This window comes from Neltuma alba, unplaced genomic scaffold (genome assembly GCF_004799145.2).
Source record: "Neltuma alba isolate B1F8T4 unplaced genomic scaffold, ASM479914v2 tig00001137_pilon, whole genome shotgun sequence".
Taxonomy (NCBI): domain Eukaryota; kingdom Viridiplantae; phylum Streptophyta; class Magnoliopsida; order Fabales; family Fabaceae; genus Neltuma; species Neltuma alba.
Window position 1 is genome coordinate 100,836 of NW_021632350.1, and position 17,048 is coordinate 117,883.

The 17,048-nt window shown below is 34.0% G+C and overlaps 2 protein-coding genes across 2 annotated transcripts; one reads left to right on the forward strand and one right to left on the reverse strand.

Annotated features, from left to right (window-relative positions):
• Positions 1–3,472: 3,472 nt before the first annotated feature.
• LOC114751694 (uncharacterized) lies at positions 3,473–4,655 on the reverse strand. Its single transcript, XM_028940368.1, has 2 exons — positions 4,357–4,655; positions 3,473–4,261 (listed from the first exon to the last, which is right to left on the reverse strand). Exons 1-2 carry the CDS (start codon positions 4,546–4,548, stop codon positions 3,800–3,802), a joined length of 654 nt encoding a protein of 217 aa, XP_028796201.1. The 5' UTR covers positions 4,549–4,655; the 3' UTR covers positions 3,473–3,799.
• A 6,850-nt stretch (positions 4,656–11,505) lies between these two features.
• On the forward strand, positions 11,506–14,295 carry LOC114751532 (G-type lectin S-receptor-like serine/threonine-protein kinase At2g19130). The gene has a single exon (XM_028940193.1). It carries the CDS (start codon positions 11,591–11,593, stop codon positions 13,991–13,993), a length of 2,403 nt encoding a protein of 800 aa, XP_028796026.1. The 5' UTR covers positions 11,506–11,590; the 3' UTR covers positions 13,994–14,295.
• The last annotated feature ends 2,753 nt before the right edge of the window (positions 14,296–17,048 follow it).

Below are 17,048 nucleotides of genomic sequence, written 5' to 3' on the forward strand. Positions count from 1 at the left end.
AGTGCACGGAAAATTCAAATAATACAAAGTTCAATAGTAACACTTTTATCCACAGTTATCTTACGCCCACCCCATTCGATAGCATGTAATAATAGTACGTAAAAAAGAGCCATAAGTTGAGTGAACAAAAGTTAGGTGCAGCAGCAGCCAAATGGCACACCATTTTAAATAAAGCAAGAAAAGGGGGCGAGTTTATCTCCATGGATCTTCTTTTAAAACCCTACATGCCGCTTTCTTAGCTCCTCTTGAGCTATGAAGATATATATTCAATCCTTTGCATTTATAAGTATCCACTTTCTTCACTTCGCTTTTTATTCTTTTTGTGAAAAGGACGTTGTTTTCACCCCACACACACCCAGTTTAATTTATTGTTGTGGCAACTATTTGATTAATATGCATCTCAAAAGCAACGCTTCTTTCTTTACTTCTGTCTAATTTTTTGAGGTCTTTTCCTAATCTTTCGCTTTCCGTTCAAAGGGCTCTCCTCTTGAGGTGACAACTTTTTTGCCAGTAACAATACATCACACTCGAATTACTGTGGGTAATTTTTTAATTCCCAAATATACCTTTACTTCAAACCTTGTGTGTGTGTGTGTAAATGTTTGAACCAACAAGTAGTTATACACATCAGGATTTGTTATTATACTCATCAAGTGCAAGTGAGAGATAAAATGTCTCTCATGGAAAGGAACAACCTTCATGTGATCGTTCTATTGGAGAACTTCTATCACCAGTGATGATTCAAGTACATACGAACTGAAGTCCATAATAGTTTTTTTTTTTTTTTACCAGCAATAGTAGTTATGATGAAACCTTCATATATATCCCCGTTAATTGTCGATCGACTTGGTGAAAGTAAAATTAACTTCAAAGTTAGCAAAAATTCTCAAACAGTGGTCATGTTTCCTGTATCCATTTAGCCCGAAAGAAACGTGATGGGCATGCAACCAGTTGTCCCTCAAAAGTTAATCCATTTATTATATACAATGGCAAGACTTCATTATTTATGGTGTTTGTTCAATTAACTGGAATGTTCTTTAATTAAATTTAATTTATTGAAAGTTAATGATTGGGCAGTAAAGTGAAAGTAGGCACTCTTCATGCTCTTTTCCTTATTTATACATCATTTTTTAACTCAATACGATCCACATGATTTGTTTGCCTTTTGGTTTATGCTTTTGTTCTTGGAAAAAATGGCCTACATATATACATAAATAAAGTGTATCCACATTATTATTTTATGATTCTTGTCTTCATCTTTCAGTCTTTGAGACTGGCTCGGAACCACCACTCCAAAATAACTTTATTGACGGCCCCAGCACTTTAATTGTTTGGCAAATTATTAAGGAACAAGTTAAGTGTATGTGTGTGGGGAATCTAGAAGGCCAGAAAACCTCAGCCCCTAAGAAATGGAATTCAGCAACATTTGAAAATCTTATGTCCAATGATTTCAATGTCTAATCACTGTGTATGTCTCGCTCCACAGCTGTCCAAACGACAACTCACGGGCCATGGTTTATATAATAATAATAGTACCCTCTTCTTGCAGTTTTTTTTTTTTAAAGTTCTGAATTTTTAATACTTTGCATATATAATCCATTATCTTATGATTTTTTTTATGAGTTTACTATGTTTAGAAAAAGATCAAGTGTCAACAACTAAGTATTTAGCAAATATAGAAATAGTTGTTAGATTTTAACTTTAGAATGAGTAGAATTTGAAATTCTTAAACCAAAATAAGGACAATATTAAAATATTTTCTTTAAAATATATATTTGTAATTAAAAATAGTATTGTTTTGGATTTATATCATTGTTAGTTTTTACATTTTGATCTCTATAATTTTTCGTAATGACTTAATAGAATTTAAGTATGGGAAGTAAAACCAAAACATGTTAAAAATATATAGAAACCATTCAACTCGAATCAAATACTTGTAAAACTATAGGGATTAAGAGTAAAATTTGATTAAACTATAAAGACTAATAATCCTACTAATCCTTTTTAAATTTTTTAGCCATGTTCGCATCTCAAAGATTTGCATTTTTACCCAAGACGATCACACCACAAACACAAAGCGTAGTAATTAACTATTTAAGCATATATATGTATATATTATATGTGAAAAGATGAGAGAATAATGCTGTACTGCTAAATGCGTGAATTCATGTGATATTCTGTCCAAACTCCAAACATAAGCATCATGTGATATATCTGCCTCCTCTTTTTCCTTTTGGGGACGCCAGCATCATGTGATTTTAATCTGTGCGCGTTCAATCTCTATTTTTTTTTTAATCACTTTCTTACGATATGAACTGCTCGAACTCAAGTTAAAACGCTGGTGATTCGTCGTAACAATATGTAATATTAAATGGATGTTAAGTTTTTTGTCCTACCAATAGTAGATTTGAGAAAGAATCTTCAAACAGATTTATTTAATGATAGATAGGTCAACTTTTTTGTTGAGAAAACAAAGCTTTATTCAAAAAACAAAAGGATCGGTCTTTTTGAAAAGGCGCAACTTTTTGGAGGCATTATTAACATTACTGTTTGAAAAGCAATGGAAGGAGGGCTAGCTGTGCAGGTAATGTCCAAAGAAGGCCAACTACGCCCATTTTATTAATTCCACCCACCCTTACTTTTTCTTATTTCTCCATTACCCTTTATTATCAATTACCAAACCCATAAACCACTAGTGCCCTTTTATGGATGATTAAAATCCTAATAATTCAAGGGAGAATGGTATTTAGAAACCATGTGATGAAATTAATACAAATAAGGGTATTTTTATAATTGAATTTAAAATTTACAAATTAAATATCTATACTCACAACGTGAAAGTTCACATTTTATATACATCGACGTTCTCATAATATCTTTGCTTGTCAAATTAAAGTCACTTCAACTTAATTTTCCATTTTTCTGCGTAAATTAAATACCATTAAATTCCCCAGCGCTGGGTTAAAAAAACAAATAATAGTAATAATAATTCCCCAGCCAGTGCCTTTTTGACTTTTTCTAACCCAAGCCAGTGCCTTTACTCGTTTGGCATTGGCGTTACTCCTACTTCCACACGTTAATCCATCAAATAGCACGGTCAAGTACGCTTTATTAATTCTTACTCCGTCCGATCTCATTTACACTCAATGTTTATATTTGGACTAAAAAGCCCTCAAGACTTCGTAATTTTGCCTCCAGATTAAATAATTTTCTATTTTGTTCATCTTAAATATCCATTCTCATAAAATTTTCATTAGATTCCTTACTTAATATTTTTTTCTCACAATTTTCTTACTTTGTGTATTTCTTTTAGGAAATTAGCTTACCCGTACTCATTTCTTGCAGAATTTTAATAACCTTGCGGAGGTGTAGGTATATATTTCATCTCTAATCGATGTAAAAAAGCCGTGCCACCTTTTGAATGTCACTTGCCCTTATTAAGCAAAAGCATTGGAATTGTAAGCCGCAGAACTTAAAGAAGATCGCTGAGCACATTAAATTGCAGGTGAAATTTTTCAACAAATTAATTAAACAGACAACAACCAAACCTCTTTAGAGGGAGCAATCTCATTAACTACACTGGGTTAATTCTAAGTAATGTTAGATATATGTCAGAATCTTCCAAGATGGATCCTATTCTTTGGGGTTGTTACTCTGATATGATCTGTCTCTTCGCCGACTGCCAGAAACTAACAGAACCAAACAAATTTATGCCTCCCCTTTTGTTCTCCATGAACCTTCCACCACTGAGATGCATCAACCAAAATACCCCTACCTTTCACATCAAATTTAATGCCCTTTATTGCAGCCTTCCCTTCTGATTCCTGTTCTTGCCGTCTTTCCTCACTGTTTTCTGCCTCAGGGATCTTTTTTTCAAAACAGAGTAAGAGTATAGGCAGATGGATGTTAACAAAATGCCCAGAATCTTGCCCCAGAACACCGTAAGAATTAAGCTCAAGAGAAACATGTATATCCCGGAGCAGTCTAACTTGTTTCGCTGGTCTCGACGGCTTCTTTTTCTGGCCTTTGCTTCAGAGGGGCAAGACTTGGACTTGCTTAAAAACTTTGAGTCTGATGAAGACAATGAAAACCGAGACTCGGAGTTTATTTCTTGAATACTGGTGATATCCACTGACGTTTGACTCCATATGGAGCTGTCATCGCCGGTCGATGAAGTTTCCTCTGTGTATGTCGTCGAATAACTGCGGTCTGATTCAGAAGAATCCCGGCGAGATCGGTTTTTACGGCGAGCTCTTCGATTCTGCAAGCCAAACAAAAATAACCTGATCAGACAAAGATTCATTCGTATTTTGTTTTTTTCTGTATGGAACATAGTACGGCTTTGATGTTACTAACCAGTATAGTTTCAACCACCATGGCTTTGATGACCCGGGAAAGCTTGCGTTTGGGAGGCAGGGAATTGTGTGGGTTATGGATTTCATGGTTATGGGAAGCAGTGGGAGGGGAGCCATCAGATTCAACAGCAGAGTCCAGCATGACAACGGGGCGAAAACAGAGGAAGAACTTGTTCCTGGAAGAGTTAGTCATGGTGGTGACAAAATCGGTAGTGAGAGAAAGGAAGGAAGATAGAGAGTGAGAAGGGAAGGGGAGCGAGGAAGAAGGAGAGTGGGGAACGTGGCTGCAAAAGGCCGGCAAGCAGTCGAGTGTGAAGAGGAAGTGGGCATTTGGATTTGTATTTATACAGTGTTTGAGTTGGGATGGTAAGTACGGTGTCGCCTTCTTCCTTGCCTTTTCTTCCAGACAACTTTTTTCTTTTTTTAATATATTCCAATTTTTAATATTTATTTTTTTGGATCATTTTGCTACGCCGGCCGGGGGACACCTGTTTTAAGTCTTCTTTTTTTTTTTTTTTTGGAAATGAAAAACAAGATCTGCAAAAACACTACTCCTGCCTGTACCTACTAACCTCTGAGGAATGTCTACCATTGGTGACTTGTTTGGTTGAGTGGTGGAAGCTCCTATAATTTTGCATGAGCTTAACAAATTACCTATGACACCCATTTATGCCGTTTGGATAATTTTCCGAAAATCCTAATCAATTATGATTTTAGTTCCTCACAGCATCTTTAGCAAGCCCATTTAAATTCTAGCTGGAATTAATGATGAGTATTTTTTTTTGGATAACACTTGGTAAGTTACTTTTATCATCAGAATCAATAAATGATTGTTAATTTTTTCCAACTTTACCTTTAAATGGGGTTGTGAAGGAGATATAAAAACATAAACGGTTGCATTTAAGCATTGACTGCACAGACAAAATTAACAAATAAATATTAATTATTTTCCATGTAACTTATATTTTGAACTAAATCATTTTTTTTAGAAATGACTTATAATACCACTTCTGGTTATTATTATAAGAGCTAGCTGACAAATTTGAGTAGATTAAGAAAGTTTGTTACCCTTGCTAATCATGTGTATTAGTTAGAATTACCATTTAATGAAACATTTAATATGTGTAACTACTATAAGGAACATTTTAAGAAAAATGAATAACTACAAGAGATAAAATAGAACGTGATCTTATATTTAGAATCAAATTAAAAGTTAAACTAACTTTTATATAAAGAACTGTAAGTAGTATTATACTATGAACAGAAGAGAGTAGTGAATATGTTTTTGTTCAATCAAATGAAAAACAATTATACTTTAAAATGTTAACAGTATTTATAATAAGAGTTTATTATGGAATAAGGCCTGGTATACAAGTTCTCTCCTTTTTATATTGCACAGGATATATTGTTTATATAGAAAAGTAAATATGTTTTAAATATACAAAACGTGTTTAAATTAAACAATTTTTCATGAGTTGACGTGAAATCTGAAGGAAATGCGTAGCAATAAGTGACCGTATGCTCTTTAAATTTTATTATGTATGTTGATAAATCAATGAAACAGATCTTATCTGGATGTGTAAGATTTACTCCAGTCTTGATTCTTAATAGGTCTTGTACATCTATTTTACTCTAAAATTAATAAAAAGGAACTCTTAACAGAAATCTTAATATTTAACATTGAATAATATTAAAATTTTTATTATTAGTTTTGAAATAAAATACTTTATAAAAAAGTAATAAGAACTTTAAATCCTATCGTTTTTTCAGCGAGTAGCGAGTGTTGAAGTGGATGAAGAGGGAAAAGAAGGAGCAACTTTAGAGACAGCCCGTGGGGGACAGGAAATGAGGTATCACACAGCTCATTCATATCCATTGTTAGTACTTAGTATTGATGGGAAAGACATTGTTTTCTTTTCTTTTTTCTTTATCTTTTTTTTCTTCCGTTTTATTTTTGTGGATAAGATACGGATATGGCTTGAGGATCCTGAATTTTAGTTGGTTGGTGGGGTTGACAACATTTAGTTGGCATGTGTTTCTGCACCAATTTTTTTTTTTATAATGATTTCCCCAACAAATTTTTATATATCGATAAATTAAAATTGCCCTACATTACTCTTGTGATTTTTCAAATAATTAATCTAAGGTTATTCCAATATTCTTTTTGTTTATTTATATAATTTACGAGTACACACGCACACAAGCAGGTGTCAATGTTAAATTTGAACTTGAGAATCCACCTAAACAAGCAACTTGAATTCAGTATAACATGTTATTATGTACTAATCATGCATGCATAAATAAGTTTATGTAATTTATGTCTATTTTTTCAAAGAAATGAATGAAAAAGTGGGGGGTTGAATGTCACGATAACTTCATATACACAATTTTATATACTCCTTTTGTCTTTTATTATAAGATTTTTTTAACTAAATTACATGGTTTAAGAAAACAGTTACAATTGTTAAAAACAATTAATACATGACAAATACATTTTTTTTCCAAATATATCCCTCTATATAAATGTGTAAATGTGAAAGAGTAATAGTATGATAAATGGAGAAAGAGAATATAGTAAATGCATCAAACTAGAGGTAAAATAAGTAATAAGGTATTAAATACTCTGACAAACTCAAAGAAGATCTTATAAAAAAAAGACAGACCTATTCAAAAAATTAGATCTTATAATAAAAGAAGAATGAAGTATTATACATAAGCTGTATTGCAAAACGCTATTCCTGAATTGGGATGGAAGCTTAATAAAAATACAGTATATTTGATTTTTTTTTTAGAATTGTTTTATCGTAATTTCATCTGCAAATAAGTAACAGTTACTAACTGGAAATCCTAGTAATAATGAATAAAATTATACTAGTACGGAGCCAAAGAATAACTAATAAAGCCATACAATTTAAAAATATTGTCTCAGATTTACTTGATACGCCCAATGCAATTTTGAGAAATGAGTTTATATATATGTATATTAAAATAAGAAAAATAAATAAACTATATTTACAAGGAAAAGGAAAAGACGTCAATAATATGAGGTGGCACGCGGTTACATGGTCCACCGATGGACAAGCGGGGCCATTTGTACATTGATGACCTTCGTTAATTACTTTCTTTTTTTCTTCTTCTTTTTTGTTTGGGACCAAAATTTCTTTTGACAAAATTTTTGGGACCAAATTGACCGTCGTTATTACCAAACAAATTGTTTGTTTCTCTTATATATCGCACTCTTCAGTGTCTTGGCCTCTTAGGGTACCTTTTTTAGCTTCCCTCCACCAATGAGAAAATTAACGTTATCTGATTACGCGTAATTCCTTCTTTTCTCGTAGGACAGAAAACAATGTTGATGTTATCAAAAAAGAGAGAGAAAATAAAAAGAAAAAAAATTACAATGTTGATGGTTACATGTTATAAATAAAAGACCAGGTCAACACGATACACGTTTGTTCACAAAATACTCGGTCCAAAACTGAGCCAGGGTTTGGGACACGGATGTAAAGTAGTGATTTATAACCGATGTTTCACATAAATAAAACTATTCAGTTCATTATTATTATGTCATACAACTAATTATACTTCATGGTCAACATTAGAAATGTGACACTTTCAAAATAAAGCACATTAATTAATTATTTATGGCTAGCTTTTACACTCATAAGTTTTGATTCATTGCATGCTACCTTTGCTGCTTTTCATGTTAAGCTTCTGTGACCGGCCCGCAGAAAAATTCAAACATGATATTCTAAACAAGGTCAAAAAAACAAGATATTCTAAAAGCTTAACTTTTAACTCGGAAAAGAATTTTGAATCACCGTGTGTGTATATATGTATATATAATATTAAAAGAGCTCTTTTGACTGTTGTCAAAACTTTAAAAAGTGATTTTAATTAAGTTAAATATGTGGTATTTGTTTGTTTTAAAATATATTCTCAGAAAATATATATTCAGCGTATTTTGATAAGCTATTTATGACTTGAGCTAAACTAAACAACTACCGCTCTTTTAAACAGCCTTAAAATAATTTTTTTTTAAAAAAAAAAAAACCTGCCCAAAGTCATTTACTAGAAGAGTTTAATTTTTAGTCCAAAAAAGGCACTTCGTAAGAAGTTGTGTATGGAATTGATTGGTTTGTTAAAAATAAAAGAATGTCCTTCTTATATTTATTAGAACTTGTTTTTAAAAGGGATAATTAATCTCTAGGTCCTTATAGTTTTATATCATTTTTAATTAGGTCCCTATAAAATTTTTTCTTTTTATCAAATCTTTTTATTTTCATGTGTTTTTAATTAGGCCCCTCTATTTTTTTACTAGATCATTATAGTTTTATTTATTTTTTAATTAGGTCCTTTGTAGTTTTAAAAAAATTGTTTATTAACTTTATTCTTTAAAATTAATTTTATTTTTAAATTAATAATTATATAATTGGACAAAATAATTAATATAATGATCTAGTAATTAATAATTAATCATAATAATCAATTATACTTAACTAAAAATTATTTATAATTATATTCTAATTTTAGAAAATTTTATTATTATTTGAATATTATAGTTATAAAAATTAGAATTGAAAAATAAATAATATACACTTTTAACTAAAAATTAAAAGAATATTAACATAAGATTATTATAATAATTTATTATTTACAGAATAAAGAATAAAAAATATAAGAATCTAATTAAAAATAAGGTAAAACAATAAGGACCTGATAAAAAGAAAAATATATATAAGGACTTGATTAAAACAAGTGAAATTATAAGGACCTAATAAAAAAAAATTATAAGGACCTGATTAAAAATAGGTCGAAACTATGAGGACTTGCATATTAATTATCTCTTTTTAAAATTTGTGACAACTTTATTATTGTAACCAATTTTTCTCAATTCTAAAAAAGTGTACTTATTCCCCTCCTATTTACTTGTCCTCATGATAGAAAAATACACAGACCAAGAGTGGGCAAAAAGCAAAAGATGTGCATTCCTAATGGATAGAACTTTGAGACTATAGTTTATGTTCTTCAAACCTTCTGGTTTGAAATCTTGGTCGCTTCTTCTAGAACTTGATTTATAGACGCATTAGAAGGAAGTCAGATCAGCGTACCTTCACTATCAAGATTCACAATATCATACATACATACATATAAGGCGAACCCACAATGAAACACGCAATATGGGGTTGTGAAGATGCTAATATTAAAGGAATGGGAAATGTGTGTGTGTATAGTTTGATAATCTCTTTCACATTGAATTGTGGCACAACTATAGCAACCTAACCCTTCAAAACCCACAATTACAAGACATCTTAATTTAATTCGATCAGTGACAACGTTAGATGACTTCCCTCGGACCATTAAAAACACCTCTCAATCCCTTTCGTATTCAATTTTCATGACGCCGCCTGTCCTCATCACACAGCTGACAGCTTGATGATATTCTTATATACCTGCATTTTTTGTGGTGTTCATTTGCTTGCCGAATCGAGATATTGCTTTTAATGAATATAAAATACAACGGTGGGAATTTTTCATCTGATGTCATTGGAGGATATTATATTATTCAAACCTTTTAACTATTCTAAGTAATATGATGCATATGGTTTGTAGGGTATAGTATAGATACGTATATAGAACAATTGATAAACACAAACTTATGATTAAAGTTTGGCCATATCCGAAAGCACAGGTTTCAGAATTTTCATCTCCAATTTTAATTATCAGCAGCATGAAGCACGAGCTTATCTTTATTTTAATATATACGGCAGAATCCTGCATATATTCGAGGTTGGCTCATTGCTGGCTAAAGGATAAAAGGTCACTTGATAAAGAAGAAATGAACTGGCCTCCACTTCCTAAACAATCTCACTCACTATTACTACGCAATATAGTGAGTTTCTTGTTGAATATGTACAAGCTATGTATATACAAGTGCAACATATACTGTACAATATGGCCTATTGAAAAAAACATAAAAAATCACGTATATTAAAATATATCATAAAAAGCCGCTTTACAGTTTTTGTTGTACAAAATTTCAAACGGAGAGATCCCTTAATGTATTATTTTATTTTTCCTCCCCAAAGAGAAATAACCAGCACATAATTACAGCAGTGGGAATAATCTCTATGAATGAAGAAAAGAATTGGACAGCTGGTATGCCATTAAATTCAACTCCACCGACAACAGTTAGTCCAGTTAGTAAAGAGTCGGCTCATGACCCATAAAGTCGTGATGGTTAGTCCAATTGATAAGGAATCGGCTCATAACCCATAAGATTGTGAGTTCGAATCCCGCTGCCGATGTGAAAACCTTGTTGGCAGGCGATTTGTAAGTACCTCTGTAAACGCTCTTTGAGCTTGGAGGCATATCCTGGTCCTAATGAACCCTTGGGACCTAACTCACCTAAACTTTTATGTAACCAAAAAAAAAATTCAACTTCACTTTAACGATAAGAGATTAAAACACATGCAATATATTTTTTTGTCAAAGCATAGGTATCATCCCATAGGAGGCAATCCTATTCAAGGCACTATTAGACACTAATTGTGGACACATTTTTCAGTAGAGATTTGAACTTTATTTTGTCACATTATAAGAGACTGACCATTTCTGCCAAACCCAACTCCTATTGGTAATACATGCAATATATAAGATCAAGGGACGTGGTTGAGTTTCAAATGGGCTTTCACAAGAAGCCCATTAGAATTTTGGAAATATTCAAAAACATCTCCACAGTTTGAAACTTTGAACGCAAACAAAATTTGACCGTAGCCATGTCCAATCGTGTGTTCTGGCTCATATAAAGCCCAAGTGAATCATAAGAAGCAAATATGCTGTCATTTAATTTCTGTCAAAGAACTTTTATTAATGAAAGATTTGCCAATATATGATCTGGTTCTACGAAATTTCTTTCTTTGATTTTTTGTTTGAAAAATCTATTGGTCACACAAATGAAAGACGAAGTCAACACAATGACCACTGCCAGTCACACATGGAAAAAGTCAAATATGTCCACCCGAAAATTATGTACGTTGTGGTTTGCTTCTCGCGCGATCGCTCTATCAGACGCAGCCATGGCCAAGCCTTCTCTAAAATCACCAAAAAGCACATCTAATGCAAAGTGACCATTTTTATTTTAGACAATCCAATCTTGTTTGTGAATTGATTTTGTTTCCCCGTTCAATAACACCCCCATAACGGTTATTAGCCTCGTGCAGAGTGAACATCTAATGCCCAGTCATACACTCTTCAATATCAAATGTCTTAGTTGTTTCTGTGAAGCCATGGACAATATGAAGAACCCATGCCGTTTTCTCTCTCTTCTTGTCATATGTTTCTTTTTTGGCACCATACCTTCTCTCGCAACTGATACCATCTCTGCAAATCAAACTCTTTCTGGAGATCAAACTATCATCTCATCATGTGGTGTCTTCGAGTTGGGTTTCTTCAAGCCAGGTAAGTCCTCAAATTACTACATAGGCATCTGGTATAAAAAGGTCTCTCAACAGACCATAGTTTGGGTCGCAAACAGAGACAGACCTATCTCTGATAAAAATTCGGCCAAGTTAGTTATATCAAATGGCAATTTGGCTCTCCTCAGCGAGTCTCAAATCCCTGTTTGGTCGACGAATTTGACTTCCTCCACCTCAAAGTCTGTTGTTGCTGTCCTCCTAGATTCTGGGAATCTCGTCCTCAGAGACAAGCCAGAATCTTCAGAAAACTTGTGGCAGAGTTTTGATAACCCGACCAACACCTTTCTTCCTGGTGGAAAAATTAAACTCAACAAAAAGACGAAACAACCTCAACATCTCACTTCATGGAAGAACATTGAGGATCCTGCGATGGGTCTCTTCTCTCTGGAGCTAGACCCGAAAGGAACCAACTCGTACTTAATTCTTCGGAACAAGTCAGAAGAGTATTGGACGAGTGGTCCATGGAATGGCCAAATTTTCAGCTTGGTCCCTGAAATGAGGTTAAATTTCTTATACAATTTCACCTTTGTTTCAAACGAGAATGAGAGCTATTTCACTTACTTCATGTATAACTCTTCTATTATATCTCATTTGGTGATGGATGTGTCGGGGCAAATTCAGCAACTCTCATGGCTAGAAAGCACCAAGCAGTGGAATTTGTTTTGGTCTCAGCCAAGACGACAGTGTGAAGTTTATGCTTTTTGTGGCTCTTTCGGGAGGTGCAATGAGAATTCCCTGCCCTTTTGTTCTTGCTTGACCGGTTTCGAGCCAAAGTCTCAAACTGATTGGGATCTGCAGGATCACTCAGGTGGGTGTGTGAGGAAAACCAAGTTGCAATGTGAGAATCCAACATCACCTAACAGAGAGAAAGACAGGTTTCTGGAAATGCCAAACTTGGCCTTACCTAAACATGCACAATCTATAGGAGTAGGGAATGCTGGTGAATGCGAATCCACGTGCTTTAACAATTGCTCTTGTGTTGCTTATGCTTATGACAAAGATGGCTGCTCAATTTGGCATGGAGATTTAATTAGTCTGCAGCAACTTTCTCAAGATGAGAGTAATGGAGAAACATTATTTCTCAAAATTGCTGCTTCTGAGTTTTCAGATGCTAAACAGAAGAAGCAAGGAATTATTGGTATTGTTATAGGCGTGGTTGGGGGCATGGGGGTTCTCCTAGCAATTTGCCTCTTTGTGACGATGAGAAGAAAAAAGAGACTAGTTGGCTTAGGAAGATCGGTGGTGGGTTCATCGACGGCATTTGGGCATTGTGGAAAAATTATTGGTATTGTAGTGGGCATTGTAAGTGGTCTATGGGTTCTCCTAGTCATTCTGCTGTTTGTGATAACCAGAAGAAAGAGAAGGATGGTTGGAAAAGGAAAATCGGTCGAGGGTTCGTTGATGGCATTTGGGTACAGAGATTTACAAAATGCAACCAAGAATTTCTCTGAAAAACTAGGAGGAGGAGATTTTGGTTCTGTTTTCAGAGGCACATTGCCGGATTCCAGTGTCATAGCAGTGAAGAAGCTTGAAAGCATAAGCCAAGGCGAGAAACAGTTTCGATCGGAAGTCAGTAATATAGGTACAGTCCAACATGTGAATCTTGTTCAACTCCGTGGGTTCTGCTCTGAAGGCAACAGAAAGCTTCTGGTTTATGATTACTTGCCAAATGGCTCATTGGACGCCCATCTGTTTCAAGAAAAGAACTCCAAGAAATTAGAATGGAAATTAAGGTACCAAATTGCCTTAGGAATAGCCCGGGGACTAACTTACCTCCATGAAAAGTGCAGAGACTGCATCACACACTGTGACATAAAGCCAGAAAACATCCTTTTAGATTCTGATTTTTGCCCAAAAGTTGCAGACTTTGGCCTCACAAAGCTAGTTGGAATGGAAATCAACAGAATCCTCACAACCATGAGAGGGACAAGAGGTTATCTTGCCCCAGAGTGGATTTCTGGTGTGGCTATCACACCAAAAGTTGATGTTTACAGTTACGGAATGATGCTATTCGAATTGGTGTCAGGAAGAAGAAACTCTGAGCCATCTAAAGATGGCCAAGTGAGGTTCTTCCCTACATGGGCTGCAAAGGTAGTAATCCAAGGAGGCGATGTTCTTGACCTTTTGGATCCTACGTTAGAGCGGAACGCAGACATTTAGGAGCTGACTAGGATAATAAAACTTGCTTCATGGTGTGTACAAGATGATGAGTTAAACAGGCCATCCATGTGTCAGATAGTTCCAATTCTTGAGGGATTTTTGGATATGAATTTGCCTCCACTTCCAAGATCCCTCCTACTGTTTGTTGACAGCTAGCACCATGTACATCGCTTTTTGGATGGTATGTTCTGCTTTCTTTCCTTTATCTCCTAAATCCCTCTAAGGCCCTTGAGAATTCCTAAAGGGCTTTATCCTGAGAGGAGCCTTGATGAATTTGATCAATAATAATGCGATGTTGTATCCTTTTACGGTGCCAAGATGTCTGTATTTATATTAGAATCAGAATAATGCCATCTTCTATGGCTATTTCTCTATTTATGTTACTTGCTGTACTGGTTTGTACTGGGAGAGCTGAAAAAGGCTATAAATGTATCGGTTTGCATTGAGGCTTAAGTCCCAGGAAAAATGGATAAACATAAACTGGTTATTAAAATGTTTAACGAAAACTGAGCGGATCAGAATGATCCAAGACTGAAAAATTGAAGAAATAACACCAAAAGGGAAGCGAAAAGCTCAATACATTCGTACTATTGAATCAAAAGACTGGATACATAGCGTTTAACCGTCACGGCATGATAGAGAGCAGAATAGAGAAAATGCAAATAAGAGAGGGAATTATGTCACAGAGAGAAGATTACAAATCAATTCCACACTCTCTCCTAACGACCCTTTTTTTTTCCCGGTACAAACTCCTAACGACTTTTGTCCCCCTATTATATGTTGGCATCCAATTCTCTGAGCTTCCACGTGTTTCTCTGATCCTCTGGTTCTCCTTGCGGGCTCTTGGGCCTGACCCAATCAGGACCTGTTATTGGGCCACCAATTGGGCACTGTTCATCTGGGTTCATCACACTGAGTCAATTTACTTAACATTAGGAGAGAGAAATCTCACAGCCTCGAACAAAATTACTTTAAAAAAGAATACTGTACATGACAAAAAAATATTTTAAAAAAATTATACACGCTTATATTCAAATGTAGCTATATTCGTTGTATTAAGCCTCTTTTTTTTTTTTTTTTTTTGGGAAAAACTGAGTGATAGAGAACTTACACTTTTCTGGATAGAAGTCATCGATCACAGAGGAAATACACATCCATTCGTGACCTCTACCACACATTTCTACTAACACTTTCTCAAATTTTCAAAACTTTTCATATCATCCGCAAATGAAACAATATGTACTATATCTCACTATCATAACATGTTCTAACTATTTTCTTCTTCCGTTTTTTCTTCCCTTTTCTTCCGAAATAGCCCTTGCACTGTGCAATATATACTGAGTTACAGACAAATATATGTAATGTAAATATGTATGCATAGATTATTTAGATCATTTATTTTCATTCCAATTAAGTCTGATGGATGAATTTCTTGTCCATCTATTTGTCCCACTTTCTAATTAGTTTTTCTATACAAGCCCGCGACCGGAAAGATTATTGATCAGCATTTAATTTGATCTTTATATACTTATTTTTCTGAAATGTTAATAATGATATTATTTGTGGGGATGGGGGAAATATTGAAATGTTATGGATTATTGTATGATTTATATGTTTCGTTCTAAGTTTTATTATTTTCATAATATGTATGTGTGGGGATGGGGAAAATATCAAAATCTTATATAACTTGTTCATTGTCTGGCTTTTAGACAGGGATAAATTATTTCTATATCCAGGCAATGGGAACATCGGGGGAACTTTCAAAATGAATTAATAATATTTTAAAATTTATCGAATAAATACATCGATTTTTTTTTTTTTGGGGAACACAAGGGTTATAAAAGGAAAGAAGTCAAGCGATATTGGCTGCCATCTGACCTAAAAACCTGGGATCTAGAGTCCCAAGTTGATATAAATAATGATGGTTCAAAGAATGGAGGAGGCGCCCGTGAATGTGGTTCACAATCCAAGGGTTTTCTAGAAGCATAATGACCGGGTTTTTCTCCTTTGACGGTTACCTGTTATATCAATCAAATCACCATTTAACCAACTCGCCAGGCAGCCCACGCGTGTTCAAATAGGGTAATTAATCAGTAGTAACGGTTTATTACACTTTTGCCTTTATTTTTTTGGGAAAGCCAGGCTTCTCTCCACTAAAAAGTGTGGAAATTGCTAATATCAACATAATTTGTAGATTCACAGGACATCATATCAATGAAAAAAATGAGGTGCATGCATATGTTAAGTAAATAATTGCCTGCTAGTCAACAGCTTGACCCTTCTCTCTCTGTCGTCCACACATCTGTCCATATGTATATATATAACTTTTCATTTGATACAACTTTGCACCCTTAAATAACAGAATTACCTCTCCTTCTCGATAAATATATATACATACATGTGTCTATATATAATTATATATCAAACTAGGATTTGTGATTAACTGGATGATGTGAAAGAAATTTGAATATGATGGGAGTTCATCGATCATTACTCCTCCGGTCTTGAAATATAAATTATACTAAAAAATATACCTTATATTTAAGATATGAAGACTGAATTTCAATGCCACATCTCCTTTTGTCCATGACATGCAATGTTTCATGGATAAGCTTCTTTTTTTATTTTTATGAATATTAATTAAATATTTGTGAAAATATGTCTTAGTGTTCAAAAATACTCTACCTTTAAATAATTGAACGCAGCACTATTTAGATTGTGAAGCTAAATACAGATCCCCTTGTCTTCGTCGCGTGTCCTCCCCCACGTCGTCGTACAAGTTCCTTGGATTTTAGTTCAAAGTTCATGTTATCAGGGAAGCACCATTTTCACGTTTTTCTCGTATCCATGTTCCTTTTTGAGACAATTACTCAACTCAGTGGCAAGTGTATTTTTTGTTTCTACTGTTTTTGGAAAAAGCCGAATTGAATGATAACAAAAGTTATATTAAAAAGTTAATTAGTGACGTATGTGAAAGCAACTTCAAAAAACGCGTTTAGGAATTTAATTCACGTTTTATAAGGGCAAGTGTTCTGTGTCATTGTCAACGTAAGAA